The sequence below is a fragment of the Cololabis saira genome, chromosome 4 (assembly GCF_033807715.1).
Source record: "Cololabis saira isolate AMF1-May2022 chromosome 4, fColSai1.1, whole genome shotgun sequence".
Lineage (NCBI taxonomy): Eukaryota > Metazoa > Chordata > Actinopteri > Beloniformes > Belonidae > Cololabis > Cololabis saira.
Genome location: NC_084590.1, coordinates 42223720 through 42236285, shown reverse-complemented (window position 1 = coordinate 42236285; position 12566 = coordinate 42223720). Strand labels below are relative to the sequence as shown.

Genomic DNA, 12566 nt, shown 5'->3' with positions numbered 1-12566 from the left:
GAGTCCAGATTATTTAGTAGTTTTCATTATAACAGTTATTTTTAGGGATTTGGGAAACGTGTGACAGTGATTACGTATTTATCATTTCAAAATAGTTTAAAAACAGATTTTACATAGGCAACATATGAAATATCTGAGATTCTTTACTCTTTATTCAAGTATTTAAGTATCTGTTTAATCATTTATAATACCCATGTTGTCAGTGGCGTCAATTCAGTCAAAGCTAAGGTATGGCAAGGTTACGAGTCACAGAACTTAATTAGAGTATCAATCAACACGTCCAGCAAATACTCATCACAGAAGTCTGCTATGGAGCTTATGTGTGGTCAAGAAAATTGGAACTTTTTCAAATGCAGTCTCGCTCACTGTAAAAACTCAAAATCTTACCAGCAATATTTGTCTTATTTCTAGTTAAAATGTCTCATTTTTAGTCAAAAAATCTCATTACACTTAAAACAAGAGTCATCACCAGAAAAATAACTTGTTATTTGACCATTTTCACCTGTTTCAAGTAAATTTTCACTTGAAATAAGTAGAAAAATCTGCCAGTGGGACAAGATTTATCTTCTCATTACAAGCAAAACAATCTTGTTCCATTGGCAGATTTTTCCACTTATTTTAAGTGAAAATCTACTTGAAACAGGTGAAAATAGTTGTTTTTGAATCTTGTCTTAAATGTAATATTTTTTTTTGACTAAAAATTAGACATTTTAACTAGAAATAAGACAAATATTCTTGTTAAGATTTTGAGTTTTTGCAGTGTATAATAACTAGTGAAATCGATCATGTTGTTCTGATTTGCATTTGTAGTTATTCTATATGTATTAAGTAATAGAATAATCAATACAAATAGACACAGAGTAATTCCATAAATGTATTTAAAAAACAAACATTTACATTTTCCCTTGAAGCCAAGGTGTGGCGGCTGCCATACCTTGGCATACCCAATTGACGCCCCTGCATGTAGTTGTTTGTTGGTGTTTATGTCATGAAGAAGATAATTGTGTCCCGCTAGAGTTCAGACTGTTACGAGGTGTTGTTTCCTCAGCTGCGGCCCACTCCTGCTCTCTTCACCGACGACGGCGTGTCTCCCAGAGTGCACCTCTGATGTTTCCTGATGACACCGGCGGAGAGGCAAGCAGCCCGCAGGGGGCACGGGGCCCAGCTGGGGCCCTGGTACCACGATAATAATCTCTCCTTAGATGCTGAGAAGACTAAGGAGATGATTATCGACCCGAGGAGGAGGAGAGTCTCCTCTAAACATCAACGGCCCTCTATGCTTCTGACCCGAAATAACTTACATCGATCAGTGGTCATGGTCTGAGTGCACGCTTTAAAAAGTACATCCATCCATCCACCCATCTTCTATACCCTGGTTATCCTAGGCAGGGTGACGGAGGTCTGCTGGAGCCTGTCCCAGTTCATTACAGGCCAGACAGGTCACCGGTCTGTCGCAGGGCCATCTTTAAAAAGTTAAAGTTATAAAATAGCACACATAGTTCTGTTTCCAGACTGTCAACATGCAGATGATAAATGATAGCAACGATTAATCTGTCAAAACTCAAATAATTCCAGTCATTCATTCATCAAAGAGCGTATTATGTGGGTCAGGATGGATCCCACACGGCGTTAAGGCTGATTTATGGTTCCGCGTTACACTAACGCAGAGCCTACGGCGTAGGGTACGCGGCGACGCACACCGTACGGCGTAGGCTACGCCGTCGATTTAACGCGGAACCATAAATCAGCTTTAGTGTAAACGGAGGGGGGTGAGAGCGCCCCCTGGTGGCTCTGCCAGGTCCCAGCACCGCAGTTAACCTGAGGGGAAGGTTGAGTTGATTCACTTATCAAATCAGTTTCCTGATTTGTTTAGGTGAGGTCGATTTGCCTTTCAAATATGTCTGAACTCCCAGGGGAGTTAAAGTTGTAAGTAAATAAACTCTTAAGGGTTGGGAAAGAGATGTTGTAAAAACCTGCTTCTGAAGCCACACCTCGGAAACTCTGCAGCATCTCTTCCCTGAAGACATGTGATGCAAGTCCTGTCACTGTCGATTCATATTTAATGTTTTGAGGTGATATAAAAAATAAAAAGCTTCAGAAAATCTGCAAAGCCACTTTTAACAGCGTTTGCATGCAGTTGTAAGCAACCAGCTGAATCTCTGTGAAAATCCTTTGTCTAATATTTGAGATTGTTGTTTTGAAACATTTGACTGCAGCACCCAGCTCTTAATGTTTGAGTGTTCAAAGATCATAACTTTGGTAAAATAGAGAGCATTCATGTCTCTGCACACCTTTATCACCATGGTTACCCATCAGAGCTGGAGGACCAGTTGTTAGCTTTAAATTGGGCTTTTGTGTGTTTGTTCTTACTTCTGGTGATATTTGAAATTATATAGGTCTAGGACATCACATGGAGCTCTGGACATCTGCAACAATGGACTATGTTTATTATCCAGCTTCAAACTGGTTTGTTATCAGTTTTTCTTTTCACCCTGGTCTTTGCTCCAGTTTGATAACTTGACTTTAGTTATGTGTGTATATCTTTTTAAATGTGGTATAGAAATAAACCCGACCTCACTGAAGCTGGGTCTTTCTTTACATAGAAGTTAATGAAGCAGCGAGTCTGCAGGCCAGCTGGTTACATCACAAAGTGTGCATGAGCACAGCTGAGACTTGTAGCTGCTTGTTCAGTGGATTTTGGATGTTATATATGAGCTCATGTGGTCACTTGATAATTGGAAACAATCTGTTCATTTACCCACAATGACGACTATTATTTGTTTCCCCATGACACAAAAAAAAATTTCAAATCAACGCCACTCCCAACAGGAACATGAGCCTTATTTACAGGATTAAATGTGAATTATTCCTCTGATAAAACAGCATGAAAAACTTACTTTCTTATGCTACATTTGCATACTTTTAACCACTGTGAATATTATATTGACCCTTAAAAAAGGAAAAGAAAGAAAAGCACACCTCCATTTGTAAGTTGTGAGTTTATTGATGTGTATCCCCCATGTAACCATAAATCTGTTTCTTTACTTAATTTTTTTTTTTTTTAAATCACTAATATGCATCTGGTATTAGTCCCCAGTCCCTTCCCACAATCAAGCAGGCAGTTATAAGATCGAAGCTGTTTGGGTGCATAGTGAGACAGTCACGTACAGAAATACTGTTACAGGAAGAGAAAGAAAATAGAAAACAAGAAAAACTTAAAAATATATATCATATAATTTCATATAACAATGCACACCACAGGTAATCCTCTGGGGGGGCGGGGGAAGAAGAAAAGAAAAGAGAAGAAGCCATGATTGCAACGTCAACTATACAGGCATACAAAGACGATAGTAAGATAGAGAGAAACGAGGGTTCTAGGATTTACTTCTTTGCTTCATTCTCTACCTGTAAAAATACGCAAGTCGGCTTTTTTTGTATTTCAGAAACCAGCTCTTCAAGCCTCACATTTCTGCGTCTATCGGCCCGCGCAGCCCTCCAGCTCCAATTACACACCTGCCAGGGGCTGGCCCGATGCTTTTCAGGGTGCCCAGACATCAAAAACCTGCAGTGCAAAATTCATTTCACACAATCTCTGTTAAACTGTAGATTCAGCCAATTTATTTAGTTATTTATTGATTTGAAACGTCTGGGTCAGGCCTGTTGTGGTCCGTCAGACTGCTGAAAATCTGCAAAGCAAGCTATGGGGCGCGGGTGTACATCATCCCCAAGGTTGTTTTTGAAGTACATTTTCCAGTACTTTCGATTTTGCTTTGATATTTAAGTGTATAATATATATATATATATATAAAAAAAGAAGTAATAAACAACCTCCCGTAAGAAGAAAAACAACTCTGAGAGAAAACTTGTCATATACATAGTAAGGAAAGAAACTTTCACAATACATTCAACTATGTATAACATGGCAATCTGCTTAGTTGTACAGTTTCTGCACTGATAAAAGCTTGGGTTTTTGTGTGGAGGAGGGGATGAAACATCCGTTTGCGAGATCTCGGATGGTTTTTGATGGATGTGTTTGAGCTGGAGGCCTGTGCACGCCTTCACCCTCCCCGCGCCAGCAAATCCTCACGACCGCCGAGCTATAAAACCTAAACCAACTCACAACCTCTTCTCCGAGAAGAAAAAGAAAGCTGGAATTAAAAAAACATCTAATCTTTTATATATATTTATATATATATATGTATATATATATTTAAACTGTTTATGTATATTTTGTTTGTTATTATAACAAAGAAAAGAAAGTAAATAATTAATCATTTCATTTTTTTTTCCTCATTTGTCGATTCACTAAACATTTAGTCGGTACAAACAGCCTTCATATACAAGCAATCTATTGAGATTAAAAAGAACAAATTAAAACACTTTTTTTTTCAAAATAAACCCATCATAAACTGCATGAACGACACTCGCATGACGGAAAAAACAAACGCGTAAAAAGATCAGCTTGATTTGCCTTTCACTTTAAAAAATAATGTCAGACGAAATGTTATACATCTTGATCTGTATCGATAAAAATCTGCTGAATCACATTTTTGCTTTATGCAAACTGGCAGACACATCACCCGTTCAGAAGAAAGAAAAAAAAAAGGGAAATAAAACATGATCATAAGGAGCTCTATAGTACAACAGTAGCAGTAGTAGAAGTAGTAGCATTACTTAAGGATTGTTTTGAACAAACCAGTAAATGGAGTTTGGATGTATGCAAATGATCTCGACGATAGCATCGTGTGTTATTGGTCAGTAGTATCATCCCCCTCAGGCTCTGCAGCGCCGCCCTGCAGGCTGTGCTCAGATCTGCATCTGCTCCAGGTATTTGTAGGTGGGGTTTTCGTAGCCGTGGTTCTGCATCTTGTTGAGGTGCCGTTCCTCTGGCGTCAGCATGGGGTCGACCTGCGGGACGGACGCAGAGCTCGTCAACAAGGACGCCGCACACCATGAACTCTCTCCAACGATGGAAAAAAAGAAACATGCTGCGTGTGCGAAATGCAAATGCTGCTTAGGGCAAAAAAATCTAATTTGCCTTGCATTTACTCCGGCTCCATTACCATAAGAGCTCATGATTTAATATAATTCTGACACTTGGGATGGAATGGCAGGCACTCAGGATGAATACATTTCTCCCTCTTTGTCTCCACAGCGGGTGGCCTACCTCCACGATGCCGTGACTGATGGTGCCGTATTGCCTTTTCCTCAAAAGCACCAGGCTGATCACAATCACAGTTGCTATGGCTACGGCGATCACCAGCAGGCCAATCAGTGCACTGCTGCCGAAGGTGAAGTCGTCTCCCAGGGGACGGTAGGACTCCTGACAGACAGAACGAGGAAGAGGAGGACGCAGAGCGATGAAGAACCAACATGTTATCATATTTTCTTTTTACAAAAAGCTCCCATTCAGTCATAATTGTTCACATTCATCACATTTCTAATAATTTCCTTTGGAACTTGTGATGAATTGTTGCAGAAATGTTCTCAGATCTGAGCAGCAGAGGTGCTGCTTAAACTGTTTAAATGAAAAATATATGAGACTTGTGCGGGAATCTTCCTTTAATAAATATTTCATTGAAAAAGAAAAACTAATTTTGATGACTCAGGTTTTGATTTGTCAAATAAAATAATAAAAAAAACCCATCACTTTTAAAAGCTAAAGTTACCTCAAGTCTTTTTGAAATATGGAAATCAATTGTCAGAGGAGCTTTGACACGAGTTTACTGTGCAACATTCATGCAACGTGTCGTCGTGGGGGGGTTGTGCAATATCTTGACTGATTCAGTTTACGACCGAAATGTCACAACATTAAAACCACCGACAGGTGAAACGAGGATCTCTAAGGATCATAAGCTCATCAATCTAACAACTAAAACTTATTTTCCTTTATGTCAAGCACTTAAAGACCCTCAACGGCCATGTTATCATGTTTTTTTTTTTTTTACAAAAAGCTCCCATTCAGTCATAATTGTTCACATTCATCACATTTCTAATAATTTCCTTTGCAACTTGTGATGAATCGTTGCAGAAATGTTCTCAGATCTGAGCAGCAGAGGTGCTGCTTAAACTGATGAAATGAAAAATATATGAGACTCACGCGGGAATCTTCCTTTAATACATTTTTCATTGAAAAAGAAAAACTAATTTCGATGACTCAGGTTTTGATTTGTCAAACACAGATGGTGAAAATAAAAGAAATTAAAAAAACATCACTTATATCACTTATAAAAGCTAAAGTTACCTGAAGTCTTTTTGAAATGTGGAAACCAATTGTCAGAGGAGCTTTGACACGAGTTTACTGTGCAACATTCATGCAACGTGTCATCGTGGGGGGGTTGTGCAATATCTTGACTGATTCAGTTTACGACCGAAATGTCACAACATTAAAACCACCGACAGGTGAAACGAGGATCTCTAAGGATCATAAGCTCATCAATCTAACAACTAAAACTTATTTTCCTTTATGTGAAGCACTTAAAGACCCTCAACGGCCATGTTATCATGTTTTTTTTTTTTTTTACAAAAAGCTCCCATTCAGTCATAATTGTTCACATTCATCACATTTCTAATAATTTCCTTTGCAACTTGTGATGAATCGTTGCAGAAATGTTCTCAGATCTGAGCAGCAGAGGTGCTGCTTAAACTGATGAAATGAAAAATATATGAGACTCACGCGGGAATCTTCCTTTAATACATTTTTCATTGAAAAAGAAAAACTAATTTCGATGACTCAGGTTTTGATTTGTCAAACACAGATGGTGAAAATAAAAGAAATTAAAAAAACATCACTTATATCACTTATAAAAGCTAAAGTTACCTGAAGTCTTTTTGAAATGTGGAAACCAATTGTCAGAGGAGCTTTGACACGAGTTTACTGTGCAACATTCATGCAACGTGTCGTCGTGGAGGGGTTGTGCAACATCTTGACTGATTCAGTTTACGACCGAAATGTCACAACATTAAAACCACCGACAGGTGAAACGAGGATCCTGCTCCAATCCCGGGTTTCGGAGGGAAACATTGGGTCCTGGCATTATTGTAGATGTTATTTTGCTATGAACCACCAGTTCATGTCAGTTGTGTCCTCCCTCGCCCAAAAAAGACCCCAACCACATCCTGAGAGTTTAAATGTTGTGACAGCCGGGGCGTGAACGCACAACCCTGGTCGCCTACGCTCGCGTTCATGATGGGATCCCACACATATGACGCAGTCTGATCATATGTGGACCGCCACGAGGGATGGGGTGGGGGGGGGGGGGGGTTTCTCACACCAAACAAACAGAGTTTGTGTGGATTCACATTCATCATATGAGCCGAGACTCTTCATGTGGAAAACATTCAGAAACATTCACATTACAAACATGCACCCATGCAGAAATAACCCAAATGTATTCGCCCGAACAAAAGGACCTTTGACAACGAAACAAAACAAAACAAATAAAAGACAAGGAAGGGGGGTGAGGGAGCTATGATCTAACGCAGTAACCTCTCCCCGATAGCTACAGATAGCTACAGTTCCCCCGAGAGGCCTGTGGAGGGCGTCGCTATACTCACCAGCTCATCATCATGCAAAACGCTGACTCTCTCTGCACTGTAAACCACTTCTTTAACATCCAGAGACTCATCAATCACCTGTCGACACAGACAGGGGAGCCCAGGTTACACTCACCACAATGTCTGAGTGTGATTTCCAATTTGTTTGAGACACAGAGCGAGCAAGAGATAGAGAGATAGAGAGAGAGAGAGAGAGAGTGACTGCGCAGCAAAAGGAAACTATAACGATTATCTGTGTTTGGGTGATGATGTACTTGAGGCTGTTTTGTACAAAACTGGAAGGAGAGAGAGAGGTAGGAAGAGGAGGAGGAGGAGGGTTGCAAGCATCAACAGCAGACTTTCTACTCGTCACACAGTTGGCACACGTCTCTCTACGCAGGCTGTCGGCCGCTCGTTACCGAGCGCTCAAACCTGAGGAACAATAAGCGCTGTGATTGGAGGTGGGGTGTGTTCAGGACAGAGGCAGAAGCGAAAACCCGCCGTTTGCAGAGACAGAGCAGTCCGGAGGGCGTTTAGCTGCTGCGCCCATTTATGAGGTTTACCCTCAGACTGCTGCGTCTTATGGGGAGAGAAAATAAATAAATAAAATTATATTAAATTAAATTTAAAAAAAAAATCAATGCATGCGTTCAAAAATGCGCTGGAGTAACATGCAACATTTAGAAGGCAAGCATCGTTTGAGGAGCCGGGGCGACAGAGCTGCAGTGGCGGGTGGTCGGTTTGCAGACATGCAGATGGCCCAAAGAGCATCAGCTGTAACTATGACAACATAGTTACCTGGATAGTAAGTCACAGCCAAAATGAGAGCTCCGTGTGTGTGTGTGTGTGTGTGTGTGTGTGTGTGTGTGTGTGTGTGTGTGTGTGTGTGGTCATTCATGTCAATCATCTGAGGTCACAGTCAGTACTGGAGTTGAGGGGGATGAGGGAGGATGGCATCCCCCCCTGAAATAAAAACGGTCAAAATCATCCCCCTGTAAAACTGCCATCCTACCTTTCCATCCCTTATGTCATTTCATCAATGAATGTGGTTTTACTGCTATTTCAACATTTACAGTCATCACCAGAAAAATAACTTATTTGACAATTTTCACCTGTTTCAAATAAATTTTCACTTGAAATAAGTAGAAAAATCTGTCAGTGGGACAAGATTTATCTTCTCATTACAAGCAAAAAAATGTTGTTCCACTGAGAGATTTTTCTACTTATTTCAAGTGAAAATCTACTTGAAACAGGTGAAAATTGTTGTTGAGTCTTGTTTTCAGTGTAATGAGATTTTTTTTACTAAAATTAGACATTTTAACTAGAAATAGGACAAATATTCTTGTTAAGATTGTGAGTTTTTGCAGTGATCCATTTTACTTATCCTGTGAAGGACAGAGTCATATTGATAAGTTCAGAAAACAGTTTTTTTATTGTTGTGTTTTGATGTATTTGATGTAAGCCCAGTGGATATTTAAAGCTTACAGAAGGCTGCATTTAACTGCTGCTATGTCATTCCTGCAGTATTTCTGCAGGTGTTTTGGTCACTGCTATTATTTGTAATATATTATATTATTTGTAATCAGCCCAAATTATCTGTCCCCATATGGTAAAATCCACCATCCCCCCTGATTTTTTTTTACAACTCGAGTACTGGTCGCAGTCATGAAGTGGAGCCGTCGGTTTATTTCTCCTGTGTTCAGCTTCAACAGTCGCTGCTGAGTGGAGGAAGTCAGAAGCATCAACGACGAAGTGCTTACCACGTTCTCGCCGACTGGTTTGCTGTTGATGATCCTCTCCTCGGCGCCCATCAGACCGTCTAAACCCGCCATGGCAGAGCCTGCGGGCGGCGGAGAGGCTCCGTCAGTGACAGCAGATCAGCAACGAACAAACCAACAAGCACACGAACGGACAGGGATGGAGGTGTTGGTGGCAGCTGCACACAGATACACAGCTCCTTTTCCTCACAACTGTCCCATCAGTCTCCTCGGTGCAGCCGTGACAACAAAGCCCTTTCTTCTACCCAGCACAGAGCCAGCACTGTGGACACAACGCCGGCCTTCTACGGAGGCGTTTCACACGGTGCTACGATTATTCCCCCACTTTATAAAACCTCATCCTGATGTCATTACATGTGGTTGGTTTGGAAACAGGTGGTGGATAAACACCCGCTCAGCGAGCGTGCAGCGCCCGAGCGATGACCTCTGCACGACGGCGTGCGTGATGTCAGCGGCTGCAGGGTGAACACCGAGACTCAGCCGGCTGTGACGGCACAGCGAGCTCCGAGAGAACAATGAGGCCACCCATTTAAACGTTACAACTATTAAGACTTCTCGCAAGAAAAAAGTATGTGAACCCATTAGAATCAACTGGTTTTCTGCGTCAAAGTGCCACGAAATGATCTGATTTTCATTAAAGTGTCAATAATAAAAACATTGAAGATACTTAAAGCGTCTTCTACGGAAGAGTATTAGGGCCAGGCAGGAGAGAAAAATATTTGAGAGGGGAAGATTTTTTTTTATTGTGCACTTCGAGAAAAAAGTCGAAATGTCGAGAATAATGTTGAAGTACAATTTCGAGAAAAAAGTCGAATGTCGAGAATAATGTTGAAATACAAATAGAATAAAGTCAAAATTTCGCCTTTTTTCTCAACATTTCAATTTTATTCACGAAATTTTGACTTTTTTCTCAACATTTTGACTTTTTTCTCGAAATTTTACTTCAACATTATTCTCGATATTTCGACTTTTTTCTCCTCAACATTTCGACTTTTTTCTCGAAATTGTGCTTCAACATTAATTTCGACATTTCGACTTTTTTCTCGACATTTCGACTTTTTTCTCGAAGTGCACAATAAAAAAAAAATCTTCCCCTCTCAAATATTTTTTCTCCTGCATGGCCCTAATACTCTTCCGTACTCTTCTGAGGTTAACGGGATAGAAAATAATAATAGACACAGTTAGACAGATCAATAACAATGGTTTAGCCCTAAAACCTCAGCGACTTAAAGAACCCACGAGTAACTGCTGAAGACTTGAAGACGTAACTGGAAGAGGGGGGGGAAATCATTATGGAGAGAAGATCAACTCAAAACATTTGTGTGTGTGTATTATCTGATTTGTGCGTATTATTAGATTAGTGCGTATTATTAGATTTGTGCATAACTTACTGGAAGTTACGGACAAAATAATCATTCCGAATCCCAAAATCCTCCAAAACACACAAATCGTTAAATACGCATGCACGAATCACCTGATGCGCACACACAAAGCTATAAATACACACAAATGATTTTGAGCATTTCACGGCTCCAAGAAGCCTCACAGATTCCTCCCTACATGGTGCATTCAAATGCTGGTGGAAAGCTGGGTCATCTGAACTTTCATCTGAGTCAAGCGTTATTAATTAAGCCTCCATGTTTACCTACAGTGAAATACCCCGGAGCAGGACAACGGCCATAAACGTGCACGTAAATCCACGTCCGAAGGGCGTGAGCAGAAGCAAATCCACATTTCGGACCGGCCCAGTCAGAGCTTTAGGACCTTAGCGTTGTGCAGAGCTACCAGCGGAGGCATGGAGCCATCAAAACAGTCAGCTCTGCAGGGTTCACACACCATTTACTGCCATGGTTTTTAATCAAAGGTAGAGGTGGCATCGATATACAGGACTGTCTCAGAAAATTTGAATATTGTGATTTTCTGTAATGCAATTACAAAAACAAAAATGTCATACATTCTGGATTCATTACAAACAACTGAAATATTGCAAGCCTTTTATTCTTTTAATATTGCTGATCATGGCTTACAGCTTAAGAAAACTCAAATATCCTATCTCAAAAAATTAGAATATTCTGGGAATCTTAATCTTAAACTGTAAGCCATAATCAGCAATATTAAAATAATAAAAGGCTTGCAATATTTCAGTTGATTTGTAATGAATCCAGAATGTATGACATTTTTGTTTTTTTTAAATTGCATTACAGAAAAAAAAAGGACTTCATCACAATATTCTAATTTTCTGAGACAGTCCTGTATTATAAAAAAAAGTTTAAACTTCTATGAGGAGACTCTAAAGATGTGCTAAATTACAGCAGTTCACTTCGGGGTACTAGTGTTCTTTGTTCCTACGTTTAATCAATGGAGATGCTCTGAGGACTGGACGGCATCCTTCGCACAACTGAAGAGTTTCCTCCAGAGGGGAGAAGGATGTGACCTCCCCGAGCCACTAGCTCTGCTACCGAGCCCCAGGCGATAATCCTAGCGTGAGGGAAAGCGCCGGGAGCTGAAATCTAACTCCGGGATGGCAACTGATAAAACAGAGGAGGTGGGAGATAGAGGAGCAGGAGGACAGTGGAACATAAATAGATGGTAATGACTCGGCAGGTGGGAAGGAGGAAGGGAAAATAAGACGCAACAGAGGCACCAACCTTTCTTGAAGGCACGTGGGGAATCTGATATATCACCTTGACGTTAGAAATGAGCAACATAAAAAAAATTTAAAAAAAGATCAGAAAAAGGGGGGAAGGAGAGAAGAGAGAAAACTTAGGTAAGAAGAGAAAAGGCAGGATTATCAAGCTGTGTTAATTGATTAGCCAAAGAGTTAAGCAGGAAAGAATCTGAAAATAAATGTGAGAAACAGCTTTTGCCGGTTTGCCCTCCGGCCTGCTGGTACCAACATTAAACGTTCCTCGGGGGATTTGATTGTAATTTGCCTTCGATTTCGCTGGAAGGATTTCATCCATCACCCCCCCTCTCTCTCTCTCTTTCTGTTAGGAGTCAGTCTTTTGTTTGGCTCAAATGTGATGAAGAATAGAAGCATAACTGCTCCGTTTCCCCTCAAGCTTTTGGCTCCGGCTCAGCTTTATCTGAACTGCAGAGCTGTGTTGAAGGCCTGGCCTCGGGGAAATGTGCAGGCACAGATAAGTTACGCCCCGCGGCTCCCCGCCACATTTGCATCGGCGCACAACACACTGTGAACCATTCTCTCCCCGGCTCTGGCTTTGTCACCAGCCTTCAGTGGCGCTCATTGTT

At 40.7% G+C, this 12566-nt stretch overlaps 1 protein-coding gene across 3 annotated transcripts in view; it reads right to left on the bottom strand.

The window, feature by feature from the left end:
• Positions 1-2984: 2984 nt before the first annotated feature.
• The window catches only part of aplp2 (amyloid beta (A4) precursor-like protein 2), a 77902-nt gene continuing 68320 nt past the window's right edge, over positions 2985-12566 (bottom strand). For 2 of the 3 annotated variants that reach the window (XM_061719809.1, XM_061719811.1), the window contains 5 exons: positions 11963-11998; positions 9297-9376; positions 7558-7635; positions 5168-5323; positions 2985-4908 (listed from right to left, as the gene is read on the bottom strand). In XM_061719809.1, the coding sequence (XP_061575793.1) occupies positions 4807-4908; positions 5168-5323; positions 7558-7635; positions 9297-9376; positions 11963-11998 (452 nt within the window). In that variant the 3' untranslated portion in view covers positions 2985-4806. The remainder of the gene's footprint in view (positions 4909-5167; positions 5324-7557; positions 7636-9296; positions 9377-11962; positions 11999-12566) is intronic. The other variant, XM_061719810.1, reaches the window with a different exon arrangement.